Source organism: Tachysurus vachellii, chromosome 14 (genome assembly GCF_030014155.1).
Source record: "Tachysurus vachellii isolate PV-2020 chromosome 14, HZAU_Pvac_v1, whole genome shotgun sequence".
Taxonomy (NCBI): Eukaryota; Metazoa; Chordata; class Actinopteri; order Siluriformes; family Bagridae; genus Tachysurus; species Tachysurus vachellii.
Window position 1 is genome coordinate 663,996 of NC_083473.1, and position 16,098 is coordinate 680,093.

The window sequence follows — 16,098 nt, forward strand, 5'->3', positions numbered from 1 at the left end:
TAAGCTTCTTACTGGAACCCACAGGTATTATGTTGTACATCTTTGTATATAGTGTGTGTAGGGAACTGAGAAAATATGCCTGGTTATTATTTTTAAATGATTTTTAAATCTTTGTATGTTTAAAATATATGAACCTATTTTAAATAGGTATGTGTTCTGTTCTGTTATGTTATGTTGGTGGGTGATGGGTCGAGGGGCAGTGAGAAGACAGTGGAAGCTTTTGGCACTTTGAAAAAAGTGAGAGTGTGAAAAAAAGGATGGCAGAGTGGTGCTAAACTTCATAAATTTACTGTTTTACAAACTTGTGGAGATACATTTTGTGTATTGGCCCAAAGTAATAACTGAGTTCCACTAAACAGAGAAAACACTGTGAGGAGAACAGGACCATGAAGAATTGAAGGATAAGTTGCCCAACAAGGCTATGAAACTACATCAGCGTCTGTCTGAACAAAGCTCCTTGTGTCTCAGTATCCAGTGAATGTGTTTGTGGACCACAAAGTTGTGTGAGTTCATGACTGATATGTTCCTGTCCATTGCAGGTTGAGTGGAAGTTTTATATTGAAACCATAACGTGCATCAACGATTCGAGCCCAAATGTGATTACAATATAAAACTTCCACTCAACATGCAATGGACAGGAACATATCAGTCATGAACTCACACAACTTTGTGGTCCACAAGGTTTTCTTATTGAGAGACATGTAATTGAAGTTCTCTATATAACTCTAACGATTGATGCTTACCAGAGATTAGGATAAAAAATGATTACATGTGAACAGAACATTTGTTATATGGAGACAATTGTTTGGTAAAATCTGGTAAAAAGAAAAAAATCAGCTTTAGCAGCTGTGCAGCTGTTCTCTGATCAGTGTGTGTTTCTGAGTCAGAGCACTTCCTCTACAGCTCAGGGAGGTTTTTGTACGACGCTGTAACACTGTGTGTACGGCCAGCTCTCATCCTGCTGACAGTAATAATCTCCTGCATCTTCAGCCTGAACTCCAGAGATTTTTAGGTAAAATTCTGTGTTAGATCCACTACCACTGAAACGATCTGGAACCCCAGTGTAACGATTAACATCATCATAGATCAGGAGTTTAGGAGCTTCTCCAGGTTTCTGCAGGTACCATTGGAGGTCACTGCCAACATATGCACTGGTTCTACAGGTGAGAGTAACAGATTCTCCTGGAGAAACAGACTGAGATCCTGGAGACTGAGTCAGGACGATTTCCCCAAAAGACTCTAAAGAAAAGGATGCAGAGTTAAAATAATGAAACAGATGTAGTAATGAGTGTGAGAGTGATGTGATGATGTGTATGAATAATAAAAGTAAAGAGAATGTCTCACGGTGAGCGAGGAGTCCCAGTGTCCCCAGCAGGAGACTCAGTACCATCATCATTGTGCTGCGTGTCAGTGGCTCTGAAAGGACTGAACACACTCTGATCAGCACTACAGCTCTTAAAGTGTGTGTAGCAGTGACACAGAACACATATGCAAACACCACAACTGTGTGTGTGTGTGTGTGTGTGTGTGTGTGGTCACTGGAGTGTAACAGAGGTTTTTGTACGACGGCTTCATTAGAATGTATCACTGTGGTGGACTTTTGGTGGAGGAACCAAACTCATCATCAGTAAGTCTCTCTTCTTTATTCAACATTCTATTCATTTATTTTTATTGTTTATCAAAATATTAAAGTTTAGACAAATAGAAAAATGTGGACATCATAAAGAATTTCTGTTTGTTTATTCATTTATTCATTTGTATGTCTTTATAATTTGGAGATAAGGAATGTGGAGTATGTTTTGATGATGAGACAGTTTCAGTAAAATAAAAATAAGATAGAGGAAATTAAAAATCAGGAGTTAGCTGTTAGCTGAATAAGTAGACAGTGTGTTCATCAGTAAACAGCACTTTCACATTCACAGCTTCTGAAGTTCATATTGTGTGCTGTGAAGGACATGGTAGAAAACTTCATCCTGTGTCTGTTAGCCTTCTGTCATGTTACTGATGGACTGATTTTGAATCTGGAAACAAAGATAAACAGTGTGTAGAAAGGTGGATGTGGTGTGATGTGGTTATTTCCATCACTGAACTGATTTCTCAGCCTCTTTGCCAGATATGTGATTTGTGTAATGGAGTAAATCTTCTTCTCTGGAAACTCAAAGGGAAGGTGTGATGTTTTCCAGCCCTGACTGTGTGGAATATCAGTATATTTCCATCAGCAGTGGATTTATTTTTCTGTAGCACTACATGTACAATAACAGAAGGACTCAGGAGGACTGGAACACACTCCCAGAATAAAGGCCATCAAAGTCCGAGTGTCTCCACAATAGAATGAGGAACTAGGAAATGTTCTCCTGCTGAGTAGTTCTACTGAAGTGCAGTGATGTGAAAAAGCAGTAATGAGTAAATGTTGTGTAAGCGTGTGTAAAGGTGTGTTTATTGTGTGTTTGTGGTCTACAGAAGGTCCCACGGTGAAGCCCTCCGTGTCTCTGCTCCCTCCCTCCTCTCTGCACCAGTCTGAGGAATCGGCCTCGCTGCTCTGCCTGCTGTCTGCCTACTCTCCACAGGGGGCGTCGGTGAGCTGGACGGTGGACGGCTCGGCGGTGAAGGACGGGGTCTTGACCAGTGCAGAAGAACAGAAGAAGGACGGTTACACACGCAGCAGTACCCTGACCCTCAGCAAAGCACTCTGGGAAAAGGGGGAGGAGTTTGTCTGTACGGTCTCCCACGAGGGCGTGGATCATCCGGTCACGTTCAGAAAGAGCCAGTGTTAAGGCTAACAGCTCCAAGATAGAACTGAACACTGAGCTGCTTACACATCCATCTACAATAGAGTTTCAGTTCTACACAATGCTGACATTTCTGTCTTTACTCTCTTCACTGTCCTGTTGCTCTTCCTGTAGTTTTGCTTTGCTGAAATAAAGCTTCATTTTGGACATTGTGTGTTCTTTTCTTGGAGTTAATAGTCATTATCAGTGTGAGGAGAGAGTGTGTTTAGCTGTAGATTCAGGGCTGTGTGTTGTGCTTCAGTGAGTTTGGATGAAGAAAGTTGAACATCTGGTGAAAGTGCTGCTCTATTCTGGGAGAAAGAGGATCACTCAGCCGTCTTCATGTAAATCTCACTTCCTCTACACTGCTCTCTGATTTCCTGCTTAAAACTGACTCTGTGTGTTTATCTGGGTGTGGAACAGGAAGCTGGTTTCATGTCTTTCTTTAGAGCAGGATTTATGGTTGAGGTAACTGACAGTTACAGTTACATTAAACTGATGATTTCTAACAATTGCAAATCATAAGATTTTAATAACTAATCAATTATTGCTTTAATTAATTTAATAGACAAACACTGAATCTCATAAAGCTTCAACAGAAATTAGCAAATCCTAAAAACCTGGGCGTGTACAAATGGGCGTGTACAGGGCGGGATATGAGGCTGGTTCACGTACACACATCTGCAGGAACATTGTTACAGGTGTGCGTACGCACGGTTTTATAAATCGGAATATTTTTTGGCGTACTCCATTTTTGGCTTTTGGATGTACGTAAACTTTTAGTAGGGATCCTACACACAGTTTTATAAATGAGACCCCAGGTCTTAAATCACAAATTAAATAAATGTTTGCACCAAAAAGTGTATTATTTAATGTCTAAGCATTGGAAGTTTTATATAGCTTTACACATGAGACAACAGTGAGGTCACTAGATGCCTACAAGAGACAAACAAGTCACAGAGGAAACCAGTCACTGAAGAAGGAGAACTGAGCTCAGGATAAATCAGACAACTCCAAAGGGTCCAGAGAAATGAATCAGGATGCAGTAATGTTAAAAACAAACATTTATTTCACATTAATCTGGTGAATGGACCACATGGTATACAATATAAGCAGCTCTGGATTTTGTTCATTCTAAAAACAGAAATGTTTTTTCATCACAACTACCAGATGTTGCGTACATGCATACGTACGTACAGAAGACTAACATTTTATTAGAGATTAATGAATAAAATTAGTTCATTACAGCAAGGAAAGGAAAAATCTCCTGAGGTTATACAATGGGGACGACACTGTAGCTGCCGATTCCACACTGATTGTTGTTTCTCTGGAGTCTCATATATCCTCCTTCTCCCCAGTTAACACCCCAACTGGAAAAGAGAGAAAGGGGCATTTTATCCAGTGGGGTTATAATCCATCATTTTCTTACTATATAAAAAAAAACTTTGTGTGTGTGTATATATGTTTGTGTGAGTATGTGTGTGTGTATATGTTTGTGTGTGTGCGTGTGTATGTTTGTTTGTGTATATATATGTTTGTGTGTTTGTGTATATGTTTGTGTGTATATGTGTGTGTATGTTTGTGTGTGTGTGTATGTATGTGTGTGTATGTGTGTGTATGTGTCTGTGTGTGTATATATGTTTGTGTGTGTGTATGTGTGTATGTGTGTGTATATATATGTTTGTGTGTGTGTGTATGCGTGTGTGTGTGTGTGTGTGTGTGTTTAACCTGTTTTTGACCAGCCAGTATTGTTGCCCGTCTTCTTTTCCATATCCAACAACAAGAACTGTGTGATTCAGTGGTTGAGCTTCAGAACAGTAATTGTAAATACCTAACACACACACACACACACACACACACAGACACACACACACACATACAGTACACACAGACACACACACATACAGAGACACACACACACACAGACATACACACACACACATGCACACACACACACACACACACACACACACACACACACAGCAAAGATGAACGTGAAATCAAATAATTGTTTTGTTTATATTTAATTGTTTACCAAAGAAAAGCACATATAATATTTATTAAAAGCTCCTAACACCCTGTACATATATACCTGGTCCTGTACAGGGGTGACAAATCCATCCTCAGTCCAGTTCACACTGGGAGGGAGAGAGAAATCACTCAGAAAGGTGAAATTATCATTATCATCTTCAGAAGAAAGATTATCCACCCTCAGACCATTCAGTTTAGCATTGGCTTCGTCTGCGGTCTACACACACACACACACACACACACACACACACACACACACACAGGGGAAAAGGAAGGAGGTTTTAGCCCTGTATAAAACCCCATGGGCATCACAGAAACACAAGAACTGGACCACACCATGTCTGAAAGGTGATTGATCCCAGTGGTAAAGGTATGTTGTCCTGCTGCAGCTTCTTCATTGTGCTTCATCACTTCCAAAACATTCTGCTCCCAGATTGTTCTCCTGTATGTTTCCTCTCTCTGACACACAAACACACAAAATAGTCTTACATTAAAACAAAAGAAAATAATCAACATAAAAAACATACTTCATTGGAACTTTTATTTTTTTCATAAAAGAGGATTTGACTTGGTTCCTCTAGTGAAGTGACGTCACATACAGATAAGTACGGTGACCCATAATCAGAATTCCTTCTCTGCATTTAACCCATCCAAAGTGCACACACACAGCAGTGAACACACACACACCATGAACACACACACACCATGAACACACACACACCATGAACACACACCCGGAGCAGTGGGCAGCCATTTATCCTGCAGCATCCAGGGAGCATTTGGGGGGTTCGGTGCCTTGCTCAAGGGCACCTCAGTCGTGGCCGGCCCGAGAATCGAACCCACAACCTTAGGGTTAGGAGTCAAATTCTCTAATCAAATCAATCAAACAATCAAATTTTATTTATAGAGCACCTTACAACAGCCAAAAGGAGCACAAGGTGCTTTCAAGTAAAACAACAATATACAATAAAAATATAAGAACACAATGAACATAAAATAGCATAAAATAGCAGTTGAAACAGGGGCTACGTGTTAAAAGCTATCTTTAGTGAAACACTTGTGTAATTTTTATATAAATAAATTGTTAATTAAACTGATTTGTATTTCTCACCACACTGCTGTAATTTTTATTGAATTCTTTTTTCCAGGACATCCAGTAGTCATGTAGATTCATATCACCACAAACCTCAGAGACCATCAGAGCCAGAAACAAGACGCACCTCATCATACCTGTGAACTGAAAGGAACAAAAGAGCTGTGACCTTTTTATTCTCTTTATTCTACACTATAGGAGGAAATGACCTCATTACAAGCTTCATTTCACTTTCCTCTTTGTCTCTTAATCTAGAATTAGTTTAGTTTTAAACAGGAATGTATACAATCAGGTATCATAGTAAATGTAAAACAAATGCATACATATCTAAACACGCACACACACACACACACGCACACACACACACACACACACACACTCACACACACACACACATACATAGTTCTTATGGTTAACATAGTTCTGATGTAGTGTTATGTATGTCACAGCAGTACAAGGCTTTCCCTCATGCAGATACAGACTAGCAGTGTTGGGAAATGTTCAGCCATCAGAATGTGTAAAAAACATGAACCTTTTGAAAACAATCATTTGATTTTGACACTGATGTCCTGTAAGTGGAGGATCTGCAGACTGAAACACCTTGATGAGATCAGATGAGAATAATCAGACTTGTCTTTACAACTGTGCAGAGCAGAAAAGCATCTCAAAATGATTGATGAGCTACAGTAGCAGAAGACCACATCAGGTTCCACCAAGAACAAGAACCTGAGGCTATAATGGACACAGGCTCAAGTAAAAAAGAACCCAGTGTGGTCTTCTGCTGTAGCCCATCCAGCTCAAGGGTTGAATGTTTGGTACATTTTGAGATGCTTGCTTTTCTGCTCAACATACTTTTTGAGTTGTTATATCCTTCCTGGCAGCTTGAACCATTCTGAGCATTTTCCTCCCACAGACCTGTCGCTCAATCAATGTTTTTTTTTTGCATTTAATTCAGTACAAACTCGACTCTGTGTAAACTCTGGTGTGGGTGAAAACCTTTTTGGTCTAAACTATAAATCTACAAGAAATTTTCTTACCTACAGTACTGTCTGTCCTCTCAGCCTGCCTCTCTGTGTGTGTGTGTGTGTGTGTGTGTGTGCGTGTGTATGTCTCTGTGTGTGTGTGTGTGTGTGTGTGTGTGTGTGTGTGTGTGTGTTTGTCTCTCTCTCTGTGTGTGTGTTTGTGTGTCTGTGTGTGTGTATCGCTGTGTGTGTGTTTGTGTGTCTGTGTGTATCGCTGTGTGTGTTTGTGTGTGTGTGTGTGTGTGTGCATGTGTGTGTGTGTGTGTGTATGTCTGTGTGTGTGTGTGTCTCTGTATGTGTGTGTGTGTCTCTGTGTGTGTGTGTGTGTGTGTGTGTGTGTGTGTGTCTGTCTGTGTGTGTGTGTGTCTGTGTGTGTGTGTGTGTGTCTCTGTATGTGTGTGTGTGTGTGTGTGTGTGAGTGTATGTCTTTGTGTGTGTGTGTGTGTCTCTGTGTGTCTCTGTGTGTCTCTGTGTGTGTGTCTCTGTGTGTGTGTGTGTGTGTCAAATTGTGTGTGTGTGTCAAACATCAAACTGGATGGAAGAGTGTGTGTGTTACAAACAGTAAAATTATTATATTCATATTGTTATCTACAGCATTATCTATCAAATTGTTTGATTCTAAATTAGTAATCTAAAATTTCTACCTCAATTTTTCCATTGGTAATAAATAATGAAGTCATTTCTGCTGCAGAAAGATGTGAGCTTTTCTACAGTGTTTTCTTTTAGACATTAATGGCTGGAAGTAAAGTCCACTGATGTGTTGGGCAGTTTTCACCACCTGTACTTTGTGGTCTGGGGCTGTGCAGTTCTCATACCAGACTGTGACACAGCTGGTCATGATGCTCTCACTAGCACAGAGATAAATGTTCACCAGGATGGCTGAAGACAGGTGATGTTTCTTCAGTGTCCTCAAAGAGAACAAGCACTGGTGAGGTTTCTTGACCAGGCTGGAGCTGTTGATGGTACAGGACAGGTCCTCTGTCATCAGCAAACATGTTTATGGAATTAGATCCATGCAGCGGATGTGGTCATCCGAGCAGATGTGACATGCTGGAGTCTGTTGGTCAGAAAGTCCACAAGGAAGCGGGATGAGAGAGTGTGTTTCCAAGCTAAATCTGCATCTGGTGTGTCGGTGTGTTTCTGGTGTCCGAGAGGTGTCATTTGGAGTCTGCTACATAAAACTGGTGCCGTGACCCGGATCACTTGGTCAGCCGCAGCCGATCGCCGGGGTCAAGCAGTGTGCTGTGACATCAAGGTGCTGTACTATGTGATCAGAGTGTCTTCACAACAGATATTCAAGTGATGCTATTCGGACGTTCGCGTACACACATACTTACCAAACCGTTGTGAAGTTTGCTGAAATCACAGACTGCCACGTTCGTTACGCGTGCACTTTTTGGACATTCACAAACATTGGACATTGACATACATTCGAGCACCCTTTAAAGGACTGTGGGTTTTCCATAACACAATTTTGTTGAATATTCTGGTCATCTGTAATCTATATATTTACACCTCATAAGATTTGGTTACTTATTTTGGTTGTTTTCGTTCACACCATTGTACAAGATGGCTGGTAGAGGTGAAGATAATTCTGTAGTGTACACCCCGTTAATAGGGAGAAGGAGGGGTCTGGGTAACCCAAGAGAGAATACAGGTGCAATACCAAAGCTGTTATTCCCAGGTACCTTACCAATGCCCGAAATAAGTCCACGGCCTGAGTCAGTACACCCAGCATGTTCCACTCCTACTGGCGACTCTCCTGTCGCTACACAACAGTTACAAGAATTAATAGGCAGACTGAGCAGTCAAATTGGCGAGTCAATAGCCAGCCATCTGTTAGCTAGTCAAAATATAACAAACCTGTCACCTGTCAGCCCCCCAGAGATCACAAAGACTGATTTCCCGTCTGATTCCTCCAAAGTAAACGTCATAGTGAGGTCTGATATTAAAGAACCACCTCTGTTCAAGGGAGATGAGAGTGACAAATACACAGTCCAGGAGTGGATAGATGTTATGGAACTGTATCTACAGAAAAGCCGTTGCCCTGAAGCGGAAAAAGCTGACACCGTCATGAGTCATCTTTTGGGCCGAGCTAAAAGTATAATTAAAGTGGGTCTAAGGAGCACGGCCTCTTCTGGTAACACTAATGTCGAAAAGATTTATGATATGTTGAGGCGCTACTTTAGCGATCACCCAGTGTCTCTTCTGCCTTTGGCCGATTTCTACACAACGCAGCCTAAACCTAAAGAAAGCCCTGTAGATTATTGGGTAAGACTGAACTCTGCAGCTGAACGGGCTAATAGCCACTTAGGACGTAGCGGGGGTAGCATGGAGAACATGAGCGTAGAGGTAGCCATGATGTTCATACGAAACTGCCCTGACCCTGAGCTGTCTAGTGTGTTCAAGTGTAAACCAATGAGCAAGTGGTCCGTGGAGGAGATACAAGAAGCTATTGATGAACATCAAAAAGAAAGTCAGTCTCGCAGGCTGTCCAGTTCAGTTAGACCCCGTACCTTACAAGTATCAACAGCTACCACAGTTTCAAACGTTGCAGTCACAGAAAGTGAGGCCTCTGCTATCAATGTTGCTGCGTGCGTTCCAGTTAACCACTCTAAGACATCTGCTTTAACTCCAACCAATTCTGATGCATTAGAGCGTGTCCTTAGCATGTTAGAGAGAGTACTAGAACGAACCAGTCAGGCAACACCCAACCCCACGGGGCATTTCCACACACATGGAGCCCGTAATCTGACTTGTCGTGTTTGCGGAGACGCTACCCACTCCACTCGTTCACACTGCATGCGAGAAAAACGGTGCCTTATCTGCATGAAAATAGGACATCAGCGAAGAGAATGTCCGAATGTTGTGAATTCTCCTTCCCAGCCGAATGTTGCATCACACTCTCAGGGAAACTAGCTTGCTTGCATCGGGGGGGGGACGATGTGAGCTGGAGAAGTGAAACCCTCAGCAGCGAAGATGATCTTCTGTTATATGAAGAAAGTTGCAAAGCAATCCCTGATACAGACATTCTATATCAAAATGTGATGAAGCTAGGAAGAGCTGACAGTTTGTTTTACACCGACGTTGTCATGGCCGGGTCGCCGGTCACTCTACATGCACTACTTGATAGCGGGTCAATGGCCTGCACCATAAACGAGGAGGCTGAACGCAAACTGGAGAGCGCGGGAGTCACACTCACACCCAGCGAAATGCATCCAGATGTTGTTCTCATTGGTTGCGGTGGTGTCAGTATTCAGCCCAAGAATATCCACCAGCTTGAGATGGAGGTGTACGGATTTCCAGTTAGTGTCCCAACTCTAGTCGTTCCTGGTCAACGAGATGAAATGATTCTAGGCACAAATGTTATTAAGTACGTTATCAGACAAATGAAGAACACACAGGGATATTGGCGTGTCTTGAGTCGTCCTGAAAGCTCAGGAAATGATGATATCGTGGATTTCCTGGACATGTTGTCTGGCCTACACCGTTGGAAGGGTACTGAGATGCCCAATAAGGTAGGGACAGCCAAACTAACCCAAGCTGTAGTGCTGTGCCCCCAGCAAGAATACCTCGTCTGGGGTAAGCTACCCGCTAGTGTGCATGTCTCGGTGGGAAGTGCTATCCTTGTTGAATCGGCAAAGTCACACAAGAGTGTTGTTATTGGACGTGTCGTGGCATCCATGAATGATGACAGATGGGTGCCAATCAAGGTGCTGAACGTGACTGATAAACCCATAACTTTGCGGAGGAACACAAAGTTGGCAGATGTGTTCCCTTGCGTAGCCATGGAGGATTTAGACATCGGTCCCCGACATCCAGCCAACCCTGAGTTGAAAGTAATGAACCAAACAACACACGGCGCAGTTGTTGACAATACGCCCCATAATACAAATCTCTGCAGTAAATTGGCTGATTTGGGACTAAGCGATCTCGATGTCGAGTCATGTGAGGTGTCACGACACTGGAAGGAGCAGCTTATAAAGCTAGTATGCAAATACGAGGGTGTGTTCTCAAGGAATAAACTAGACTGCGGCAAAGCAAAAGATTTCGTTCACAAGATACATCTTGCGGATAGTCGCCCCTTCAGGCTTCCCTACAGACGTGTACCACCAGCGCACTATCATAAGCTCAGACAGGTCCTTACAGAAATGGAAGAGCGTGAGATTATCCGCAAATCCTCTAGTGAGTGGGCCTCACCGTTGGTGCTCGTCTGGAAGAAAAGCGGGGATCTGCGCATATGTGTCGACTATCGGTGGCTGAATGCCCGCACCAGTAAGGACGCACACCCCTTGCCACATCAAGCGGACTGTTTAGCCGCACTCGGGGGCAATGGCATATTTAGCACAATGGATCTTACCTCGGGATTCTATAATATAGCAATGGCAGAGGAAGACAAGAAATTTACTGCATTTACAACGCCCATGGGGCTATATGAGTTCAACAGGCTCCCTCAAGGATTGTGTAGCAGTCCCGCAAGTTTTATGCGTCTCATGATGGGTATATTCGGGGACCAGAACTTTCTGACCATACTCTGCTACTTAGACGACCTCATGGTCTTCGCGCCAAATGAAAGTTTGGCATTGGAAAGGCTTGAGATGGTATTCAGCCGTCTGAAAGATCATGGTTTAAAACTTGCCCCCAAAAAGTGTCATCTGTTACGACAGAGTGTTCATTTCCTCGGTCATGTGATTGATAAGAACGGAGTAACAGCAGATCCTGACAAGGTCCGAGCTATCACAGCAATAACTGAGCAAGATCTTATGATGGAAGATGGGGTTACGCCTTCTCAGAAAAAGATAAAATCCTTCCTTGGCATGGTCATGTTCTACCAGCGATTCATACAGAACTGCTCTAGCATAGCAAAGCCACTATTTACGCTGACTGCTGCACCAAAAGGTCAGCGAAATAAAGAGACAAAGTCACCCACCTTTAGGAAGTTGAGTCCAAGTGACTGGGGAAGGGAACAGCGCGATTCCTTCAACCAGATGAAGTCTGCTCTCTTGAAGTCCGTAGTACTCGCACACCCAGATTTCAACCGCCCATTCGTTCTGTCGACCGATGCCTCCTTGGATGGATTAGGTGCGGTATTATCGCAAGTCCCCGAAGGTGAAACCAAAGCTCGCCCTGTTGCTTTCGCAAGTAAGGCCCTCACACGAGCTCAAAGGAACTACCCTGCTCACCGTTTAGAATTTTTGGCATTGAAGTGGTCCGTCTGTGACAAGTTCAGCCATTGGCTGAAGGGGCATCCATTTACTGTTTGGACAGATAACAACCCCCTGACTTACATCTTAACAAAGCCGAAGCTTGATGCATGTGAGCAAAGGTGGGTCGCCAAGCTTGCACCATACAACTTTAATATCCAATACATTCCCGGGAACAAGAACATAGTAGCGGACGCAATGAGCAGACAGCCCTTTGTCCAGGGACGTGCAAGTCAGAGGTTAGTGACCGAGCCCTACGAGACTCTGCTGAAAGAGGCCAACCATTTCCAGGAAGACGCAGTACAGCATGCTTTTCGACTGAGTGCTAAGTGTCAGGATGTCCAAACACCATCCCTGGGGCAAGAACAGAGTAAGTTTTCCCTCTCATCAGACAATGTGTCTGCCATTTTGATGAATCAGCTAGAGTGGAATGCAGGGCCAAAGGAGGAAATATATAGTTGCTTGGCTCAGGAGGTACATAACCTGGTTCCAGCTGGTCAAAGTGTGCTGCCAGTATTTACACTGGGAGAGCTTCAGGATAAACAGTCGGAAGACCCTGTCTTAGCTCGAGTTCTTTCATATGTCACTCGTGGCAAGAGGCCATCAAGACGAGAGAGGACGAAAGAGACACTGAAGACCCTGAAGATTCTTAAACAGTGGGAAAGGTTAAAAATGCTAGATGGGATTCTGTATCGTGCGTCCAAAGATCAGTCTGCAGGAAAGAAACGTTGGCAGTATGTTGTACCTGCATCGCTGATTGAACAGATCTTGCAGGGAGTACATGACGACGCCGGTCATCAGGGCCAAGCCAGGACACTCCACTTGGCAAGAGAAAGATTCTTCTGGGTAGACATGGAGCGGGATGTCAGGAGATATGTAAGATGCTGTGAACGCTGTGTGGTTAGCAAGACACCGGAACCAGAAGCGAGGGCACCCCTCGAAAGTGTGAAGACAACAAGACCTTTGGAGCTCGTCTGTCTAGATTTTTGGTCGGCAGAGAACAAGAAGGGCGGAAGTGTTGACGTATTGGTGATAACAGATCACTTCACTAAGATGGCCCACGCCTTTGCATGTCGTGACCAATCAGCTAAGCAGGTAGCTCGCCAGTTGTGGGACAGGTACTTTTGCATCTATGGGTTTCCAGAGAGGATACATTCGGATCAAGGTGCGAACTTTGAGAGTCACCTCATTCAGGAGCTGTTGCAGATTGCGGGAGTCAAGAAGTCGAGGACCACGGCTTACCATCCAATGGGAAATGGTCATACCGAGCGGTTTAACCGCACATTGGGTAGCATGTTACGAGCCCTACCCCCGAGAGATAAACAAAAGTGGCCTCAGATGTTACAGACTCTAACATTCGCCTACAACTGTACTGCTCACGAATCTACTGGTTACGCACCATTCTACCTAATGTATGGGAGGATTCCCCGTCTGCCCATAGATGTAATGTTTCACTCAGTTGGGAGAGATGGCGACATCACAGATTATGGCAGCTATGTTGCAAAGATGAGAGACGATCTCAAGGAGGCTCTTAGCCTAGCCCAAGCGAATGCCAGTGCAAGTCAGCAACGTCAGGCAGAGTTCTACAACAGGAGAGTTAAAGGACGTGACATAGATGAAGGAGATAGAGTCCTGCTTGCTAACAAAGGCGAAAGAGGCCGAAGGAAATTAGCGGATAGGTGGGAATCTGTGCCCTACGAGGTAATCTCTAAAGACCCTAGATGCCACACTTACCGAATCAAGCATACCATTACTGGCCAAGAAAAGGTAGTACACCGTAACCTTATGTTGCTAGCTAACTTCCTGCCCCTTGAGGGAAAAGAAACCGAGTCTCTCTGTGATGGATCCTTAACTAGCCGAGGACAGTCAGATGGAACTGAGGATGATCAACTTGAACCAGGACGCACTGCAGAGTGGGTGGCATCCTTACCGGACACTGATGATCTGTTAGAGAGACCTGATACAGAAGGCAGAGGGAGCATAAAGAACTTTGAGGAACCTGAAAGTACTGCGAACAATCCAAGCCCAGAGCCAGATAGTGATCACTCTCAGGTTGAACCTAGTGTTGTTTCCTCCAAATCAGCAAATGCTCAGTGGAAAAGGCATGGAGATGATCCCGTGCTCAGTGCGAGAGAGGGGTCAAGGTCAACTAGTATGTTGTCCATCTCCAGCATGCCCCCTAGAGTGCCTGAACTAGTGACACAGGTGCGAACTCGTGTTGGCAGGTTAATCAAACCCGTGAATAGACTGATTCACAATATGACTCAGAAAACTACCCATGAAACAGTTAGAGATATCACCATGCCCCTTCCCCTTTAGGAATTTGAGATACATGGTCTAATTATAGAATTTGGAGATAACTGGTGAATAGGCATTTGTGTCTAATTGAGAGGTGTATAAGGCACCCTTTATGCAAGAGAATATCTGAGAGCCTGATCAACTCTCTTTTGTTCTTTTTCCCATGATATGTGGGTAACATGAATGTTGTGTGATGTATTGATGTGGACATAACAAGTGACATGCCTTAATTATTCTGTTGATTGAACCAAAGGTGTATGAGCGCAAATTTTGTGAAGTTAAGAGGGGAGTATGTAGCAAGTTAATTTTGAAATGTCAACAGAGTTCTGTTATAACATTAAGACGTATTAATTTTTGTGTTAACTTCAGCAAAACTTATTTGAGTTACATTATTTGGTGTTCCTACCATTTGTAGTAGGTGGGGTCATTTTTAGCGTAACACATTGGGGGGAAATATGCCGCTTGTGTTAGCGCGTGCTCAGAGGCACCGCGAGTAAGCAAGGAAGCGGTGGGTCATTTCACTCTCTCATATTTTGTGTTTATTTAAACGTTAATTGTGATAAATCCTTCGTGTTTATGATAAACACGGTCTCAAGGTTTATTTCTAAAATATTTATCAATGTAGTAATGTTTTCTCTGAAGGTGGCATTTGTTTTGGTTAAGTAATGTAACTTAATGTGCGTTTGGTTCGCACTTTTCCCAATACAGGGATGAGAGAGTGTGTTTCCGGGTGTGTGACTAATTATGCCCTATTCTACTCTGTTAAAGGTACGTTGTTATCTTGTTTATTTTCAGTTTAATTGTTTAAATATGCAACCTGTGTTTAATTTTGAGTGTGTTGACATAATATTAATGCCTGTGTGGTGTTTTCTCATGTGTCGTGGTCATGTGTATGAAACTATATTGTGCACGGTGTGTATACCTGTGTAAAGCCAGCTCCAGTGCACGGTGTTTTTGTAATATATACATTTTTATTGTATATAGGACGCTGGATACGTATAGGTCGATGCATTTGATACAGCTTTATGTATAAGTCTTAATACTTTTATTTGGATGTTGTATTGTATGTAATTTTGAATTCATTACATTTAAGTATTAACACCGTTATATTTGCACAATTTAAATTACAGATTGTTAGTCTGCATTAACTATCTGTAATTATGCTAATATATGCCGCTTGTGTTAGCGCGTGCTCAGAGGCACCGCGAGTAAGCAAGGAAGCGGGATGAGAGAGTGTGTTTCCGGGTGTGTGACTAATTATGCCCTATTCTACTCTGTTAAAGAAATAAATCCAGTTCAAGCTAAATCTGCATCTGGTGTGTCGGTGTGTTTCTGGTGTCCGAGAGGTGTCATTTGGAGTCTGCTACAAACACACAAGTGAACATCACATGCCTGGCATTTCCAAGTAGTGTCCTGCCTCTTACCATGCTTTGCTTTGCAAAACACACAGGTCCGGATTTCATGTACTGAGTCATTCCTGTGTCTCGGGGGCGTGTCCGTGATCACCTGAATCTCCTCAGTTCATTTGCATATGAACAGCGCGCTCAGACGGAGGCGGGAACACATTAGCTATAATTAGGCGAAACAGGAGAAACCGGACCACTCCTTACTTTCTTATGGATTACATAAAAATAGATTATTTATTTTTGACTTGAATTTGTTTATTTAAAAGTAAACATTTC

At 43.0% G+C, this 16,098-nt stretch overlaps 2 long non-coding RNA genes and 1 gene segment (V, D, J or C); 1 reads left to right on the top strand and 2 right to left on the bottom strand.

The window, feature by feature from the left end:
* Window positions 1–860: 860 nt before the first annotated feature.
* Window positions 861–1,479, bottom strand: LOC132857266 (immunoglobulin kappa variable 3-11-like). The segment is given in 2 exon segments: window positions 861–1,239; window positions 1,345–1,479. Coding segments are annotated over 2 exon segments (387 nt in total).
* A 12-nt stretch (window positions 1,480–1,491) lies between these two features.
* LOC132857284 (uncharacterized) lies at window positions 1,492–2,936 on the top strand. Its single transcript, XR_009649521.1, has 2 exons — window positions 1,492–1,627; window positions 2,461–2,936. It is a non-coding gene; the product is annotated as an uncharacterized LOC132857284 (long non-coding RNA).
* A 2,198-nt stretch (window positions 2,937–5,134) lies between these two features.
* On the bottom strand, window positions 5,135–6,030 carry LOC132857293 (uncharacterized). Its single transcript, XR_009649530.1, has 3 exons — window positions 5,911–6,030; window positions 5,534–5,668; window positions 5,135–5,258 (listed from the first exon to the last, which is right to left on the bottom strand). It is a non-coding gene; the product is annotated as an uncharacterized LOC132857293 (long non-coding RNA).
* Between the last annotated feature and the right edge of the window lie 10,068 nt (window positions 6,031–16,098).